This window comes from Lynx canadensis, chromosome B3 (assembly GCF_007474595.2).
Source record: "Lynx canadensis isolate LIC74 chromosome B3, mLynCan4.pri.v2, whole genome shotgun sequence".
NCBI classification, from domain to species: domain Eukaryota; kingdom Metazoa; phylum Chordata; class Mammalia; order Carnivora; family Felidae; genus Lynx; species Lynx canadensis.
The window spans coordinates 29018970-29038732 of NC_044308.2; the positions used below are offsets into that span (position 1 = coordinate 29018970).

The following is a 19763-nucleotide window of genomic DNA, read 5'->3' on the forward strand; positions in this document are numbered from 1 at the left end:
AATTTCTGCTGTTAAAATTAGTGAATCTAGGCAATAGAAGAAGTCTTATATAATAGTCCATTGTCAACTACTGAGCTCCTGCCCACCTACATCTATTTATCTATGATGAAGCTAAATAATTTTTATTTTATTTCCTCATTTTTCCTGTGTGGAATCATAATTAAATTCTGGGAAAGCATAAAATTTTAACCACTCAGATTTCTTATATATAGAAGATAATTAGAATTCCCCCTTTTAATTATCTAATTACAGCCAAGACTGATTTCTGCTTTAGCAGAGACATAACAATCATATTATGGTCTTGTCTTCTTGTTTACTGATTCACTGATGAGTAGGCATAAAGAGCTATTCCTCTTGCCCCCATCAATGGAAGGTTAAGATTGCAACAATATTCACTGTTTTCAAGTTTGCAAGAGTACCTCTGCTGAGCCAAGAATTCACTGACAGATCACTGGCAGACTATCTTGTACTATCAAAATTATCTTTTTTACCAGCAAAAACTTCTGGCACTACACAGAAGAATCACTTGCTGCTTTTGATAGGTAGCTACAAAAAACTGAAATCTGCCTAGCCGTTAATGGAGTCTCTTTATGCAGATACTGATTATTTTTCTTTCAGATTAGAATGTGACAAAACAATAAGAATGTAACTAAAGAGAAGATTATTTCTGCTTTTTCTCAAAATAGTACAAATAAAATAGCATTTCAAATATTTAAAAAATAATATTAGAATAATTATTTAAAATCACAGCCAAAGAATCAAACCCAGAACTTGTATATCTAAAAGCAGGGTGGGGTGTGTGAGTGGCTCACTCAGTTAAGCATCCAACTCTTGATTTCAGTGCAGGTCATGATCCCAGGGTCATGGGATTGAGCCCTGCATCGGGCTCCGGGGTCCACACTGAGCGTGGAGCCTGCTTAAGATTCTTTCCTGTCTCCCAGTCCCTCTCCCCAGTTTGCGCTCTCTATAAAAAAAATAAACGAGGGGCGCCTGGGTGGCGCAGTCGGTTAAGTGTCCGACTTCAGCCAGGTCACGATCTCGCGGTCCGTGAGTTCGAGCCTCGCGTCAGGCTCTGGGCTGATGGCTCAGAGCCTGGAGCCTGTTTCCGATTCTGTGTCTCCCTCTCTCTCTGCCCCTCCCCCGTTCATGCTCTGTCTCTCTCTGTCCCAAAAATAAATAAACGTTGAAAAAAAAATTTAAAAATAAATAAATAAATAATAAAATAAAATAAAAAAAATAAACGAGTGAATGAATGAATGAATGAATGAATACAGGGCAACCAAAAAAGACAGCTTAGCCATTTTATCATACATTGTGGTCACTATCAAATAAATAAGATTCAACAGTTGTTAGCAGGATTTAGGCAAAGTAATCCACACAACTTAACCCTAAACCCGCAAGAATACATTCTTTCAAGATACTAATTTCATGTAAGAAATTAGACAAAAGTGACAGTAGTATTCTGAGCCTGCACTATATTACATGCTCTTCATCAATGTCATTTAATAAAAAAATAAATTAAATCCTCTAAAAAGAAACATGCTTTTTCCAGATTTCTTCCTCTGAGGTCCAAGTCCCCAACTGCACACTTGGTAACTTCTATACAGGATGGGAGTGAATTGGTGGCTCAACTTAAGTGAAGCATGATTTCAACTACACAGCTGCCCAGTGGTACAGAGCCTGCAAACCCTGTTACAGTACCTTTCCAGGGGTTAGTTTACAAAGCTATTATCTTATTTCAACAACAACAAAAACTAAGAACATCTTTTAGTCAGAGCTACAGTTTGAAAAGCATAGTAGTTCCATCTGAATTCTTATACCAATTAAAAATTAACACCTATGATACTTTGTCCAGATTTCCCACTTTCAGGAATTAAAAGCAATTAGCTAGTATATTCATCAATACAAAAAAGAGATCGGCTATTAACCTCTAAGGGGACTCAAATATTATCATTCTACTTGGTACCTGATGGCATATGATGGTGCCAGGAGAACTAAATCAAGTATTTTACCTCATTTCAAAAGACAAAATGCTTAGTGAGCAAACCTTTTAGTTCCTTTTTCACACGTAGTAATGATTGTGACATTGGCCATTTAATGAGGATTAGAGCCCAGTTTGGGTTACAGTCTTCAGCATAATTCTCTGTTGCCATCTTTCCCTGTCTCTTGATGGAGATTATATTTGCTATGGTTGACCTTAAAAATTTCTCACCTTGTCACATTTGGTTCCAGCTACTAAGCAAGACACTTCACCTCCAAGACGTTTGGCTGCAGTGATGGTATTTAATGTAACGGGTGCTAGAGTATCATTTGCATGCTCGGCTATCACCAGGGTACTCTGAAATCGTAACAATGAGGCCTAAAAGGAAAAAAAAAGGTGAAAAAGAATATTGTAATGCAAACAGGGTTTTCAAAATTCTAATTATTAAGTATGTGTGCCTCAAAGAAAACTGTACACAAAACTCAGTTCTATAAATATATTCATAAAATACTTGCTCAATGGCAAAAATTAAGCTATTTGTGTCTATCATTCTATTACTAATATTCTTAATTAAAACAGAAAATGCATTTGTATTCTACTGTTAGAAAAATTTAATTATTTCAAAACAACTTTCCCATTAATATATGTTTCTCAATACTGTATGTTCAATGAGAAACTGCTAAATACATCTAAATTTAAAATTCTTAAGTTGTACCGATTAATTATCAAACCAGGAATCAAACTACTACCAATTACACTCACTTGCAGCAAACTCCTAAAGATACAGTATATCTAGAAATAATAGGTTAGAACACTTACTAAAGTTGATTTCTATTGCTTCACGTAAAATGCATTCAATACCCAGATAACTAATAATGTAATGTCTTTAAATGCTACACAGTAATTCTGCTCAGGTTTCAACTGTTTGAACAATGCTTCTGAACTCAAAAAAGAAGCTTGCAGACAGCATCTTGGAACCAACCAGTATCCACTTATATCTACTGTGGACTATCAAGAGATCAAGCTCATGGTCATCTGGAATAAATTCAAACACCAGGAACACAAAAATGAATAAGAATGCTCACTGTGCTCAAAGATTTTAAGGGAAATAAAACCTGTTACATACAATTATTAGACAGTTTTTCAGTTAATGAAGCGATCCAAACTGCTGGAGGTTGCAGATCATGAAGCACAGAATCAAGGGTAAGAAAGGAACAAGCTTAGGTGTTCCTGTCTTGTGAAAACATAAGGAAGGGTACCACAGGTGTGACGAAGTCTAAGAAAATAAGAAAACTGTGGAATTATCCTTGTGAAAAATTGCAATGAGAAATGAGAAAAATAGGCACTGAAAATCAAATGGCATGGTTATATGGCTTAATTCAGCAATAATCTTTGATATGGAGTTGGAGTGAAGGAAGCATGGTATAAAATTTACATCCAGAGCTGGAAATTTACACAGGAGGGTATGAATGAAAGGCAGGGAGGCATAGGACTTACAATGCTCATTACACAATTAAATTTGGAAAATACTTATGTTTTCATTTACTATACTATAAATACCTATTGCCATATTTTAATACTTTTCCTTTTTATTGGTGTTAAGTATATGAGCATACCAGTTTAACCAGTTCTGTAATCTGTAAAAACAATGCAGGGGCGCCTGGCTGGCTCACTCAATGGAGTGTGCAAATCTTGATCTCAGGCCTGTGAGTTTGAATTCTACGTTGGGTGCAGAGATTACTTTAAATAAATAAATAAATAAATAAATAAATAAATAAATAAATAAATAAATAAATAACACATTTTTTTAAAAAAATGCAGGGAAGACCATCCTCATAGCTAAATCTTTGCACTCATCCTCAACAAATGAGAGTTTGTTTCAGTCTGTAAAGACTCTTCTGATCAGAATCTGGCCAGACATGGGGCGCCTGGGTGGTTCAGTCAGTGAAGCATCTGACTTCGGCTCAGGTCATGATCTCGTGGTCGGTGGGTTCAAGCCCCACATCAGGCTCTGTGCTGACAGTTCAGAGCCTGGAGTCTGCTTCAGATTCTGTGTCTCCCTCTCTCTGATCCTCCCCTGCTCATGCTGTCTCTCTCTCTCTCTCTCTCAAAAACAAATAAAAACATTTAAAAAATTAAAAAAAAAAAAAAAAAAAAAAAAAAAAGAACCTGGCCAGACTTTAGCTTCTCTGCTTGCATAGAAGACTAAGCCAGATTCTGTGCAACTTTCCAACAGGGACCCTTCCTCCCCTAAGCTTTCTACCTTTACCAGTTCATCCTCAACCTTCTCAGTCCTCTAACCCCCTTTATCCTTGATGAACCAATCCCAGAGCTGGGGACCAGAGACTCTAGGGACATGACAGAGGAAGAAATCACTGCATTATGTATCATGGATGGCATTTCTTGTTTTTTTTTTTCCCTCCCTTTTTTTTTTTACTCAATGGAAGCAAGTAAAGGAGGGAAAATGAGACTTTTGTTGTTGCCAGATCGAGTACCTGCTTGTATAACGATAAAAAAAATTGCCTTCTTATAAGAAGTGGTTAAAGTTAAGGTTAGAAATATTTATGCAGATCTTATGATTCTTTTCTTGTGACAAATTCCCAGAAGTGTTAGATCAAGAGACAGGCACACTTTTAAGGCTTTTAATACTGGCACAAACTGTTCTCCAGAAAGTTGTGGCAATTCACAACAGTTCACAATTCTTGGGAGGGAATGAAAGTTCTTAGAAGGCAAATACCAGGCCTATTCAAAGAGTCTGCTACAATGTTTTTTGGTTTTTTTTTTAATACACATCTGTAGAAATATATAGTACTTTTTCTTTTTTAATCAGAAGAGCACGGTATCTTGCAAAGAACTCTAATTAGAACTCAATGGCATAATTTATGATTTAAATCACATTTCACAAGAATTGCCAGTAACAAGCTACTTATTACCAATATATATCAGACACCATATTTTTGATTATGTTTCACACATCATTTACTATAAAAATTATGAGATTTCCATCACCATTTGAAGAATAAATCCAAGATTTGGTGGCAGAAGGCCCATAATTGCTATAAATTATAGTCCTATCATAAGATAAAGTAGGCCATCCTCCCAAGGAATCCTCAAGCTTTTTAGAACTCCTAGGGGGACACAGTATATTCTTTTAAAAAGACTATTCAAGGGGCGGCTGAGTGGCTCAGTCAGTTAGGCATCTGACTTCAGCTCAGGTCATGATCTCGCGATCCATGAGTTCAGGCCCCGCATCGGGCTCTGTGCTGATAGCTCAAAGCCTAGAACCTGCTTCAGATTCTGTGTCTCCCTCTCTCTGTTCCTCCCCTGCTCAGACTCTGTCTCTCTCTCTCTCTCTCTCTCTCTCAAAAATAAAAAAAATTTAAAAAGACTATTCAAAATTATAAGAGTAAACAACAACAAAAGAATGTATGTAAGAACACACTCAGTTCATTTGCCTTATCAATCTTTACTAAGTACTATATACATCACAAAGGCACTCTATATTACTTTTTTTTTTTTTTTAAGAGAGAGAGAGAGAGAGAGAGAGAGAAAGCAGGGGAGACAGAGAGAATCTTAAGCAGGCTCCATGCTCAGTGTTGAGCCCAACATGGGGCTCAATCCCACAATCATGATCTGAGCCAAAATCGAGTCAGACACTCAACTGACTGAGCCACCCAGAGCCCCAACACTCTATGTTACGTTATCAATTGACTCCTTGTTATTATTTTTTTTAATACTAAGCTTCCTTCTAACTCAGTGTTCTACCTTCTATTCCTCAGATACCATGTAAAGAAAACCTAAGCACCTAAACATGGTTATACGGCTTAATACAGCAATAATAGTTGTGTTTAGCAGGAGAAATTGGCCTGTAGCCTTTAATATGTTACGCTGTAGGGTGCCTAGGGGGCTCATTTGGTTAAGTGTCTGACTCTTGATTTCAGCTCAGGTCATAATCTCCTGGTTTGTGAGATCGAGCCCCACGTCAGGCTCTGCACTGACAGTGTGGAGCCTGCTAGGGATTCTCTTTCCCTTTCTCTGCTCCTTCCCTACTCACACTCTCTCTTTCTTAAAATAAATAGACTTAAAAAATCAGATTGTTTAAAAAATAAAAATAAAATGATACGCCTCAATCTAGAGCCCAGTTTCTTCACATGCAAATTGAGGGAGATGAACTAGATCAGAAGGTTTCAAACTACACTCCATATAAAGAAGCTAAGAGTTTCAGGGAGGCATCCCAGGAACCACCACATAGGATGAAGTGAGAACTAGGCAAGCAGGGTTCCCAGAATGGCTCCTCGGCTTTGCTTTAACCGAATTAATTAAACCAAAATATATAGAGTTGACCCTTGAACAACATAGGGGTTAGGGCACTGACCCTGGTGCAGTCAAAGATATACATGTAACTTTTGACTCCCCCAAAACTAACAGCCTACTGTTGGACCAGAGCCTCCCCAATTACGTTAACAGTTGGTTAACCTGTATTTGGTATGTTATATGTATTACACACTGTATTCTTACACTAAAGCTAAAGAAAATATTAAGAAAATCATTAGAAAAGAAAATACATTACAGTACTATACAGTTATTTATCAAAAATTTTCACATACAAGTAGACCAGTGAGGTTCAAACCCATATTGTTCAAGGGTCAACTATATAACTTAATTAAAACACATAACTCTATGATGTAGGTACTGTATTACCCTGACTTTACAGACAAGGAAAATGAAGCTTAGTGGCTACATAACTAAGAAAACAAAGCCAGCTTAAAAGTGCAAGTAGTCAGACTCCAGAATCTGAGTTTTTAATTACTAGCTCACATCAAAGTACCATCATTTTAAGCTGTCTTATATAGGTATTCCCCACTTTTCAAAAGTTCACATTATACCACTTCACTTTTATAAAACATCTTCCTGTTTCCACTAACCAAAAGAAATCCGAAGAGGATTTTCACTTTTATGAAAAAAAGGTGACAAGCAAAAATAGCCTTCAGCATTGGTTTTGCAGCAAGCTGTAACCCAAAGCATCACACATCCCAAAGCAGCAAGAATGGAACCATAAAGCTCCTTCCCTGGATATACACTCAGCATCAAGCCACCATAGCTTTGAACTGTGTGAGCATCTGTGATTTGTCTCAACTTACTCTGTGCATCCATTAGCAAGATGTGTCCTATGGTATCAGAAAAGCCTAAGAGATGGGGCGCCTGGGTGGCTCAGTCAGTTAAGCATCTGACTTCGGCTCAGGTCACAATCATGGGCTCAAGCCCTGCTTTGGGCTCTGTGCTGACAGCTCAGAGCCTGGAACCCGCCTCGGATTCTGTGTCTCCCTCTCTCTCTCTGCCCCTCCCCAACTCGAGCTCTGTCTCTCTCTGTCTCAAAAATAAATACACATTAAAAAAAAATTTTTTAAGCCTAAGAGAGATTATTTTTGGGGTCTGAAAATGCTTAAACATTTTTCTGTATAAATTAATGGCAATTGCTTCTTCACTTTATACCATTTCAGCTTATGAAAGGTTTCATAGGAAAGCTCTATTCTGCATAACAGGGGAAACATGTATATGGGTCATTCCTATAAGATTTCATTTAGTAAATACTTCCCTGCTTTTTTAAAAACAGCACTGATCAAAAAGAAACAAACAAATGATGTCAAAGCCCTCTTTTCCAGCTCTAAAAATTCCATAGCCCTAAAATCCAATTTTATATAGAAGAGTTGGATAGATACCACTAAAGATTCAAAAGGTACAGGTCCATTACCAAAAAGGTTTTTAAACAAAAGTTACATTTTATTATCTTATGATCCATTACATCTGCATACTTAGGGCCCTATTTTTTTTTTAACTTTTTTTAACGTTTATTTATTATTGAGAGACAGAGAGACACAGAGCATGAGCAGGGGAGGGGTAGAGAGAGGGAAGACACAGAATCTGAAGTAGGCTCCAGGCTCTGAGCTGTCAGCACGGAGTCGCGTGTGGGGTTGGAACTCACGAACTGTGAGATCATGTCCTGAGCCGAAGTCGGTTGCCTAACCAACTGAGCCACCCAGGTGCCCCAAAGGGCCCTATTTTTTATGGGGGAAAAGAAACCAAGTCCTTAAACATTAAAGATAAACTACCGAAATATTTAATTAGGTAACAGCCAAAAAAGGAATCTCAATCTCTTCAAAACACTGAAATTATAATTACTTAATGCACACTGCAGTCACGATAAATTCTGGGTCATTAACCTTATCTGGGCGCTCAAAACTGCCTGACAATATTACTATGATATCCATGTTGGCACTCTCACTGTCCATACAACCATTTCAAAGATTCCCCTCTGATGTTCTCAACTGCCAACAGTCTGCTCCCTACTCTCAGAAAAGCACCTCACTTCCTTATTCACAATGAAAACTGAAGCCATCAGAGGGGACCTGCTGCACTTTCCTGATATCCAACAAAAATTCCTGCCCCTGCCCTGTCAAAATAGAAGCTGCTACAGGTCCTAGATCTGGTATCTTTATCTGGACTTTAGATGCTGTCCTCTCAAATCTAGTCAAAGACTTTTTCTATAATCTCCTCTCAGTCATGTCTCCAACCTCTTTCATTTTCCAGGGCTCCTTCCCATCAACATGTAACATGTTCGAGGCTCTCCCAATTTTAAACAAGCCCAAAATTAAAAACCCACTAGCCCCACCTTCCACTCCAATTCTCTAATTCCTCAGCTCCCATTCATGCCTCAACTACATGCATTCTGGTTTATGTCCTCACTAAAATTACCAACAGATATGCGTCAGGCTTTACCTTACTTGTTCTCTCAGCATTATTTGAAATTATGGACTATTCCACTCTCATTTCCATGGCTTAATTTATAATTTACCACCTGTACATGAATCACATATATATTGGGGGAAGGAGGGAGAAAGAGATAACAAACCTTGCTAAGCGCCAGACCTACAATTAGGCTACATCTGCATATCCAACTGCTTAACGTGCCTGTCTCATCACTCTCCAACTCAGCAATTCAAATCTTAACTCATCTTTCCCCTGATATTCTAGCCTCTCACCATACTCCTCCAGAGTTCTTCAGGGGATGCACCACTCTCTAACAAGCTGCACAAACCATGATCTGAAACTCAGATCTGAGTTTTTTCTCCACCCTCACATCCAATAAACTGCCAATCATAACAATTCTGCCTTCTAAATACAGTATCTCCTAAATCTATTCACTTCTCCATCATCGGTGCCACCACCTAGTTAGTGCAGGCCATTATCCCTCTCCTATATCACCCCAACAATCTCCCAACCTAACTCTCTCCCCTTCAATCCATTCCTCTCAGTGAGCTTTCTATGACATAAATCTAGCCTGTTATTCCTCTGCTTAAAACACATTAATTGCTTCCTGTCTCCTTAGGATATGGTAAACTAGACTCCATGTTGGCTTATCAGGCATTTATTTCATGGTGTGATCTACCTCTCTAGCCATATATCCTCTCTCTGTTTATACCTTATTTTCAGATATTTGAACTTGCCTGCTCTCTCTGACCTCCAGCCTTCCCTCACATTGTTCCCTCTACCTAGAGGACCTCTTCCCTTCTTACCTGGTTAGTTTCCAATCATCCTTAAGTTTTCTGCTTAAATGCCAATCCTTCCAAGAAGCCTTAGTACAGAGCAGTGGTAAACATACAGGCTCTGGAGCCACCCTGCCTGGGTTTGAATTCCACCTCCACCATAGCTTCTCTGTGTCTCAATTCCCTGATCATAAAATGGAGATGATAATAATAATAACCTCACAGAGTTGTTGTGAGGATTGAATTATTTGGAATAGTGGCTGGAACATAATAAATGCTCAATGAATGTTAGCTATACACAAAAGCTTTCTTTGGTTCTCCTTGGACTAGTTAACTCTGTCAGCACCAACACAGTACACTGAATTGCCTCCCTTATAGCACTTATCACACTTGATTATACTAACTAGATTATTTTGTCTTCCCCACTTGATTTTGAGTACAGGGGCCATGTCTGATTTTCTTATCACTATAACCCTAGCTTCCACTTCAGTATCTAGCACAAAGGAAATATCCAATAAATGAACCGACCATTGATTTTAAAAACCTCTTCATCAGGGCACCTGGGTGGCTTAGTCAGTTAAGCATCTGACTCTTGATTTCTGGTCAGGTCATGATCTCACAGTTGTGAGATCAATCCCTGCATGGGGTGTATGCTAGACTTGAAGCCTGCTTAAGATTTTCTCTCTCCCTCTCCCTCTGTCCCTCCCCCACTCATGTTCTCCCTGTCTCTTAAAACAAAAAATGAGATGACAACCCAAAGACTGGGAGAAAAATATTTGCAAATGACATATCTGATAAAAAGATATCTAAAAGAACACAAAGAGCTCTTAAAAATTCAACAATAAGAAACAAATTGGTTTTGGGGCGCCTGGGTGGCTCAGTAGGTTAGGCGGCTGACTTCGGCTCAGGTCATGATCTCGCAGTCTGTGAGTTCGAGCCCCGTGTCGGGCTCTGTACTGACAGCTCAGAGCCTGGAGCCTGTTTCAGATTCTGTGTCTCCCTCTCTCTGACCCTCCCCAGTTCATGCTCTGTCTCTCTCTGTCTCAAAAATCAATAAATATTAAAAAAAAAAAAAAAACAAATTGGTTTTTATACATGGGCAAAATATCTGAACAGACACCTCACCAAGAAGATATATAAATGGTAAATAAGCACATATAAAGATGTTCAACATCATGTCTCACTAGGGAACTGCAAATTAAAACAAAAATGAGATACTACTGCATATACGGTTAGAATAATGAAAATCCAGGGGTGCCTGGGTGGCTCAGTCAAGTTGGGCATCCGACTTCAGCTCAGGTCATGATCTCACGGTTCATGCGTTCGGGCCCCACGTCAAATTCGATGCTGACAGCTCAGAGCCTGGAGCCTGCTTCAGATTCTGTTTCTCCCTCTCTCTCTCTGCCCCTTCCCTGATCGTGATCTGGCTCTCTTTCTCTCTCTCAAAAATAAACATTAAAAAAAAAAATTAGAATAGCAAAAATCCAAAACACTGACAATACCAAATGCTGGTGAGGATGTGGAGCAACAGGAACTCTGGGAGAAATTAAAAATTGTACAGCCACTTTGGAATATGGCAGTTTTTCACAAAACTAATATATTCTTGTCATACAATCCAACAGTCACATTCCTTAGTATTTACCCAAATGAGCTAAAAAATTACTTACACAAAAAAACCTAAACATGGATGTCTATAGCAGCTTTATTCATAATTGCCAAAACTTGACAGCAACCAAAATGTCCTTCAGTAGGTAAATGGATAAATAAACTGTAATTCATCCAGAAAACAGAATATTCAGCACTTAAAAAAAAAAAAGTGCTATCAGGCCAAAAAAAAGGCTATATACTGTACAGTTTCACTCAGATGACATGCTGGAAAGGCAAAGCTATGGAGACAGTGAAAAGATCAGTAGTTGCCAGGGGGTGGGGGCAGGGAGGTAAGAGGGAAATAAGCAGAGCACAGTAGATTTTAGGGCATTGAAACCATTCTTTACAATACTATAATGATGTATACATGCCACTGTACATTTGTCAAATGAATGTATAGAATCAAGTGGAACTAAAGTACCACTCTGGTGTAGGATGTTAATAGTGAGAGGCTAGGGAGGGGGTAGGGATGGGTGGGGAGTCATATATAGGAACTTTCTGTAGTTTCTCCTCAATTTTGCTGTGAGTCTAAAACTGCTCCCCCATATAGTCTTTTTTTTTTCCAAATAAGTCTATTTTTTTAAAAATCTTCTGTTGCTTTAAAAAATCCTTTAAATACTTCTACTGTATACACTGAGCTATAGAAAGCAATTTTTTTTTTTAAATTTTTTTTTAACATTTATTTATTTTTGAGACAAAGAGAGACAGAGCATGAATGGGGGAGGGTCAGAGAGAGAGGGAGACACAGAATCCGAAACAGGCTCCAGGCTCTGAGCAGTCAGCACAGAGCCCGATGCGGGGCTTGAACTCACGGACCGGACTGTGAGATCATGACCTAAGCTGAAGTCGGACGCTCAACCGACTGAGCCACCCAGGCGCCCCTATAGAAAGCAATTTTAAGACCTTTCTCCAAAGTTGCTCATCTGAGCCAGAGAAAATCTAAATGACTGTTGTCTTAATTCTCCCAAGAATGAACACAGACAGTTAGGACCATTCTAGATACATAGGTGAGTAAGTTAATTCACTGCATACAGTGGATGCTTTAGATGCTTGTTGCCACCTTACAATCATATCTTCCTTCTGTGGGTGTAAGTGTGGAAGAAGTTTTCCGGGGGGTACTCCTGGAAACAACATCTATGAGACATCAAGGAAACAGGACTGAGCAGTGGAAGAAGCTAAACCGAAACACTGTGATGCAGTCACAACAAAGATCTCAGTTGATCTCACAAGGAGGCCTGAAGCTATGCAGGCCCTTCAGGGTCATACAGAATTGAAGCCAGGGTGCTACAGATATTCCTTTTCACGTGGTGTCATTACTCCAGACTATTTTTTCTTAATTTCCAGCGTTCCTTCAGCATGTTCCACCTTACCTTAGACAAAATTCACATGGACTTTCAATTTTGTTTTGTTTTGAACGATCAAACTGTTTCTAGTTTCTGTTTCTGTTTCTAGTTCAAGCCTGGAAACAATCCATATTAAAAACCAAGATATCTAATAAGAACACATACAATATGAACAGAATTAAAATACTAAATAAGTGATCTAAGATAGACAAAACTCAAAAATGACGTTTTTTGTCTAAAGAAAATCTTTTCCTCTTACTATTAATTCATCACTCAATAACAACTGTAAAGCACCTCAGTTTACAAAGTAATTTCAGATATCCTTTCAGAATTTCTCCAGCCCCCCAACTAGATTAATCCTGCCATTTTGTTCCCCAAATACCCTATACAACTTTCTGTTACAATGATTATACTTAAAATAATGTGTTCAATGTCTTTCTTCCCTTATCTATTCATACCATGTGGGCAAGAATTAGGTCTGTCTTGTTCTCCACTGTGAATTTAGTACCTACCTTTGTGCCTGGCACACAGCAGATATTCAATGAATGTTTAGTGACTAAATGAAGTTTCCCCAAAATGATAAAAAAAACTAAAAAGCAACTCTTTGTATCTCACTGGTAACTTAATTACCTAAGAACTTACATGTGTACCTACCAAGAACAGTATATAAACTTGTTAAATCACTACCCATCATGCTCTTAGAAAACTTACCAAGACTACTGACTAAAATTAGTTTAAGTAATAAAATGTGAGAAGTTTTCTTCTGTATACCAACTACATACCCTCATAGAGTTGACTGGCCTTTATGACAGAGTATAATTTTTTAGGGCAGGGCTTAAAAGGGTTCCACCCTTTCAGAGACAAACTTCTTGAAAATGATATCTGTAAGCACCAACTACTGCCTCATCTCTCTGTCTCCTTTACTCACAGCAAACTGACTTTCGTTTCCACCACAACACTGAATCCAATCTCTTCAAAGTCACTGACAACCTCGTTATGAGTAAGTCCAATGGAAATATTTTGGTCCTTCTCTTATTCAACCTTAACAATTATGACACTGCTTTTGATTTTTTCAGTCTTTTAGGAGCAACCAAGGAGATTTACTGCTTAAGAGTTCCTGCTGAACATAGACAAACTCTATGTTCATGTAGTAAAATACCACAAGTCTTAGAAGAAAAAAAAGGTAGAATCTAACTCCCTTACAAATCCACTCAAAACCTAAAGTAGTAAGAATAATTTAGCGTAGGGGCACCTGGGTGGCTCAGTCAGTTGAGCGTCCGACTTCGGCTCAGGTCATGATATCACGGTCTGTGGGTTCAAGCCCGGCATTGGGCTCTGTGCTGACAGCTCAGAGCCTGGAGACTGTTTCTGATCCTGTGTCTCCGTCTCTCTCTGTCCCTCCCCCACTCTCACTTTGTCTCACTCTGTCTCTCAAAAATAAATAAATGTAAAAAAAAAAATGTTTTTAAATAATAACTTAGCCTACTAGCCCCCCCCACCATCTTTGCAAACTAAGTGGGATATGGGTAAGGGGAAGGAGAATGTGAGGGTCTTTTTACTTCTTAACTCAAAAATAAAAAGGCATGAGGGGCACCTGGGTGGCTCAGTTGGTTACATGTCCAACTTCAGCTCAGGGTGTGATCTCGTTGTCCGTGAATTCGGGCCCCGCGTCGGGCTCTGTGCTGACAGCGCAGAGCCTGGAACCTGTTTCAGATTCTGTGTCTCCCTCTCTCTCTCTGACCCTCCCCCATTCATGCTCTGTCTCTCTCTGTCTCAAAAATAAATAAACGTTAAAAAAATAATAAATTAAAAAAAGGCATGAATAATCTATAAAATCTTTACAAGTTCTAATGCAAAAGATAAATAATATATAATTAAAGTCAACTATCCCTATTTTAACATACATTTTGTAATAATAAAATGTATATTACATTTCTGTACTTAAATAACTTACTTTAACCTCTTTAGTAATAAAATATGATAGCTTTTAATCATGACTAGAAATGTCATATGACATTGATTATAATATTAAAAACACACTCAATTTACTTCACTTTTAAAACAGACAAGACCCTTGGTAGACACATTGGCAAGCAGCATAATTTTATGGAATTCACCTTATACAATAAATCTTTTAGAACTCCATCAAAATTGGCTCTCTTTCTTCTTTCAAAAGAAATTAAAATTTGCATGCAAATTATAGAGTTCAATCTCATTTGTCAATGGTAGGCCATGGACTCTGAAAAATGTCATGTTCCTTCATACCAGTTTCATAGCTTCTGAATCATGATTGTTATGCCTTCCATCTAGTAATGAATACAAAAACAGGACACTCAATTGACCTTGAGAAGTGTTGCTTCACTCTCCACATAAAGTATTTCTCTGGTATCTTATTAGTCAACAAATCAATTTCAAATGCAAATGAATATAAAATAATACTCATAATTCAGATTAACTTCCTTGCAAGAATGTTAATTGCAAATGCCTACCTATTCCCCTCTTTTTTTTTCCCTACCTATTTCCCTCTTAATGTGTTCTCTAAGCTCCTTATTGCAGATGTAAAATACCACCTTCATTAAACAGATGACATTGAGGAGCCCCCGAAAGATGAAGGAATTTGCTCAAGGGCACAAATCAGGTCAACACTGGAAAGAGAACTTGAATACCAAATGCAAGTCATTTGACTTACATTCTAACAGTTTAAGGCATCCCCTGCCCCTTTTTTAATTCCAGTAACAAACAGGGTCATTTGGGTGGCTCAGTTGGTTAAGCTTTCAGCTCTTGATTTAGGCTTAGGTCATGATCCCATGGTCATGGGATCGCACCCCATATCAGGCTCCACACTGAGTGTAGAGCCTGCTTGAAGTTTCATTCTTTGTCCCTCCCTCTCTGTCCCTCCCCACCTCTCAAAATAAATAAACATTAAAAAAATTTTAATTGCAGTAAAAAAACATAACATTTATCATATTAATCATTTTTAAGGGTATAGTTAGCTTTATACACATTGTTAACAGTTTAAGATAATCTTTTAATAGATTAACTTTATTAGTAAAAATATAGTTTTGTGGAAAAATATCTTCCAAAAAAACTCATGGTTGGCTACAGAACTATTTTTTTTTTATTCCAAGAGTACAGATTTCACAAAAGCTATGTGACTTTATGACATTGTAAGTAAACAGAAGCATAAGTAAACAGAAGTCCCCATGAAGGGACTCCCACTTTAGAAATACAAGACAACTTAAAAGCATCAAAAAATGTAAGAGTAGTAATGGATTATAACCTACTAAATAAAGGATCCATGATAAATACAAAAATAAGCAAGAAGAAAATATTCTTCCTTATAACAGAATATAATAAATGTAGAAGGAATCATGGAATTAGAAAAATTACCATTTTACATCATAGTAATATCTCAACATCAACAGGTGATGAGAAACAGGAGACTCACATAATCTCAACGTATCTAATTTTAACAAATTGTTAAAAATCACAAAGGGAGAAGTAGTAACTTGAGAGTGGAAAAACTTGGTGAACAAAACTTTATGCAAGTAATTAAAGTCAACGTCACCGGGGCGCCTGGGTGGCGCAGTCGGTTAAGCGTCCGACTTCAGCCAGGTCACGATCTCGCGGTCCGGGAGTTCGAGCCCCGCGTCAGGCTCTGGGCTGATGGCTCGGAGCCTGGAGCCTGTTTCCAATTCTGTGTCTCCCTCTCTCTCTGCCCCTCCCCCGTTCATGCTCTGTCTCTCTCTGTCCCAAAAAAAATAACTAAACGTTGAGAAAAAAATTTTAAAGTCAACGTCACCAATGAGATAAATTAACATTATGAGCCGCCCGACACGATGCACTGAAAACACAGTATCACTTCTGTGATACTCCTGCCAAAATCTAATCATGAGGAAACACCAGACAAACCTAAATAGAGACAGTCAACAACAACAAAAAAGGCCTGTACTCTTCAAAAATGTCAATGCCATCAAAGCCAAAGAAAGGCTGAGGAGCTTTTCTAACAAAGACTAAAGATAAAAGAAAACTAAATGTAAGGCATGATTCTCAAGGACCCTAGACCAAATTGCCAGAAAAACTGTTAAAAATGATATTAATATGACAATTGGCAATGTTTGCATGTCTGCAGATTAGACAACAGTATTTTATCGTTGTTAAAACTGCCTGACGTTGCCAATTTTACCATGGAAATGAAAGGTGAACCTCCTTGTTTTTAGAAAATACACACTGACTTACTTGGGAATAAGTGGTATATCTGCAACATATTCTCAAGTAGTCCAGAAAAATAATAGTAAGTATATATGAAAAGAGATAAAGCAAATATGTCAAACTGTTAATGCTGGTGAAACTGAAAGGATTTTGAGAATTATGTGCACTATTCTTATAACTTTTCTCTAAGTCTTAAATTATTTCAAAATTTAAAAAGTTAAATATGTATGTGTATGTATGGATCCATTTTAGAAGTGTTCCCACCACTTCCTTAGATTCTTGAAATTCAACTCTGAAGCATTCTTATGACTTTAGAGCAACTACTCTATTTAGCTTGACTTCAAATTCTCAAAATAAGGCAAGGTCAAACTCTTTGGCAAACCACAATAAAGATTTGGAAATACCATGTATGCACACTGGCAAACTGTGTTGACAAGAAGAATCACTTAAGCTAATCATTCCATTTTTTCCATGAGATCTACAAAACATCTGAGTCCTAAATTGCCCCCACTAAAATTATTTCACTTATGCCAGACTCCTAACTTGTCCACAAAACTACCTTCTAATTACTGCATAGCTATTTTTCTGCCAGTCTGGCTCTGATACCTGGAGTTTTCCCAAATTCACAACTGTAACTTGTTTATGTCTAGATCTTCTGAGGAAAAAAAAATCTCCTGGGAGAAAACTGAACAGCGACCTGAAGGATGGGGATTTGAACTTTTTCACAGAGTAGAGGGGCATGCGGGATTTTTCTTTTCTTTTCTTTTTCTTTTCTTTTTTTTTTTTTTTTTTTAAATGAAACAAAGAATACACAAGAAAAGAGCCTACAGACATCTAGGAATATTGCCAACTATGTCTCAGGGAGAAAAATCCCAGTGGTGGATGTGAAAATATGCATGCATAAAACAAACTATAGAAAAAGTAAAAAAACGTCCATAAAGTTTCTGACCCAATTTAGCAATCTTGTTTTTCACTTAACCTAACCGTAACTTAGAAAACTTACAGAACCCACAATAATAAATTGTTACTTGACTTGTAATCAGTCAACCTCCAAATACGGTTGTCCCCATAGCATAAAGACAAAAATATATTTTCTGTCAGTGTTTCTCACGAGAGAAGAGAAAAATGTGGTAAACTCTTGATTTGTCACTAAGGAAAGCACCAAAAACTTACCATTACCAATAGTTCCCTGGCTATTTAACCAACAATCTACTGTATAAAAAGACGCCTGCCTTATAAAACTGGCTAAAGCTGTGAAACTGGATGACTGACTTTACACTACAATCCCCTAAACTCAGCACTGCCCCATAAATCAGAGAGCAGAGCAAGTTCTTAAAACATCGCCCTTACCCCGGAGCCCCCCAGCACTTGGCTGTGAGTGGATTCCAGCAGCCCCTACGCGCCCAGAGAAAATGTTTTAATTCTTCCAGAAATGTTGGCTTCCAGGTGAATTCAGGTTTTAAACTCTTTCCAAGAGGCCATCCCAGCAGCGACATTTTCCTTCCTCAGGTAAAGATTCCCGGGACGCAGCTGCCCACTCCCCGCCAAACTGGAGAACCTGGCGGCCTGGCAGAATGCGGAGTAAATCCGGAAGGTTCAAGAGGGGCTGGGAAACAGAAGCGCGGCTTCATACTCTGGGTCACCCTGACCTCTGACATCGGCCACCCCGCGGTCCACCGGGAAGGAGTCAAGGGCAGACCCTAGAACTTCGGGCCTGAGCCACAGACCGTGCTGGGCCTGCCTGCGTTAAGGCTGGTCAGGTCTGTGGAAGACTATGACCTTCGCCAAGGCACTCACAGGGGCAGTACACTGAGGATGTGCCGTCATCGGGCTCTGCCTTTCCCTCCAGGACTCACCGCCCGCCGGAGCTGGCCTGGAGCCGCCGCTCGGAACATGGTCTCTATTCCCGTCCGCCTAAAAGCAACGTCAGTCTCACGGCCTCCGGTAGCCTAACCAAGCAGCACCGCCTCTGCGAGTCACTGTAACGCTCGCGAGACGCGCTAACGAGAGCGGAAACGGCTCAAGGGAAGAGCAAGAGCTCACGGTTTCTGTCTGCCCATTGGGCAGTCGCGCAACCAATGGGGTTCGCGGAAAGTTAGGGACTGGGCTTGGAAGTAGGGCAAAGGTGAGGCTCGGGTGAAGTGCAGCGGCTGAATGGCTGGCGGAGCTGGTGAACTACCAGCGACAGTGGTGGCCCAGAATGCCTCTCAGCCCCACAGTGGGCAACGTTCTGAAAGTGAACTTTCACCCTGAGCTGATGACGTCAGTCTCCTGGCTGCCAGCCCTCTGGATGAAGTCCCCTCCCCCCCCCCCCAGTTATTCTTTTGTTTGCTTTTTTATTCACGCATGTCAACGCTCCACCTGTAACGTGCTAAACACATTTTCCAGGTCAGGGGAATATAATAAAAGGATGCATAAGAAGTTGACCTCACCAGACTCTGAAGGAAACATATAAATTTCTTATTACGGAAAGAGGGATTCACCGAAGTGATAATGTTTGAGCTAGGTTCTGGAGGAAAGAACCGTGTGGGCAAAAACCAGGAAGGAACGTGAGGTGAAGACCCAAGGACAGGGGCAGAACTTTGTGTGCTGGCTGTAAAAGGAGGCAGGATGGCTGGAGATACAACTGGAACAGTAGTTGGGGAAAGCCTTGAATTTGGGGAATTGGGGCTGACCCTGGCCTTCTCCCCTTCCCTGGCCTTATCCTCTTCCTCTCTTCTTCTCCTCTACCTGTCCCTGGGCACCCCACCCACATCCTGGCTTCAGTGCTGTTGGTGCCAAATCTCTCCTGACCTTTGGATCTACATATCCCCCAACCTACTTGGACATCTCCACAGGATGTCCCTCAACATCTCAAACCCACATGTACACAATTGACAGCATCCCCCTCCAGATTTGATTCTCCTGTACTCCCCTTTTCAGCAAATACTTTCCACCTCCACCCAACTGCTCAAGCAAGAAACCTAGGGACCATACTTGACTCCTTTCTCCCCTTTATCCACTTACCCTATCAGTCATTAAGTTCTAGTGATTCCA

General features: G+C 39.2%; 1 protein-coding gene across 3 annotated transcripts in view; it reads right to left on the reverse strand.

The window, feature by feature from the left end:
* ETFA (electron transfer flavoprotein subunit alpha) overlaps nucleotides 1-18712 on the reverse strand; it is a 78158-nt gene extending 59446 nt beyond the window's left edge. Inside the window, exons 1-2 of one of the 3 annotated variants that reach the window (XM_030317621.1) lie at nucleotides 18584-18712; nucleotides 2213-2359 (exon numbers count right to left, since the gene is read on the reverse strand). In XM_030317621.1, the coding sequence (XP_030173481.1) occupies nucleotides 2213-2359; nucleotides 18584-18622 (186 nt within the window). In that variant the 5' untranslated portion in view covers nucleotides 18623-18712. Of the gene's footprint in view, nucleotides 1-2212; nucleotides 2360-18524 lie in introns of all 3 variants that reach the window. The other 2 variants (XM_030317619.1, XM_030317620.1) reach the window with 2 other exon arrangements.
* Nucleotides 18713-19763: the final 1051 nt, after the last annotated feature.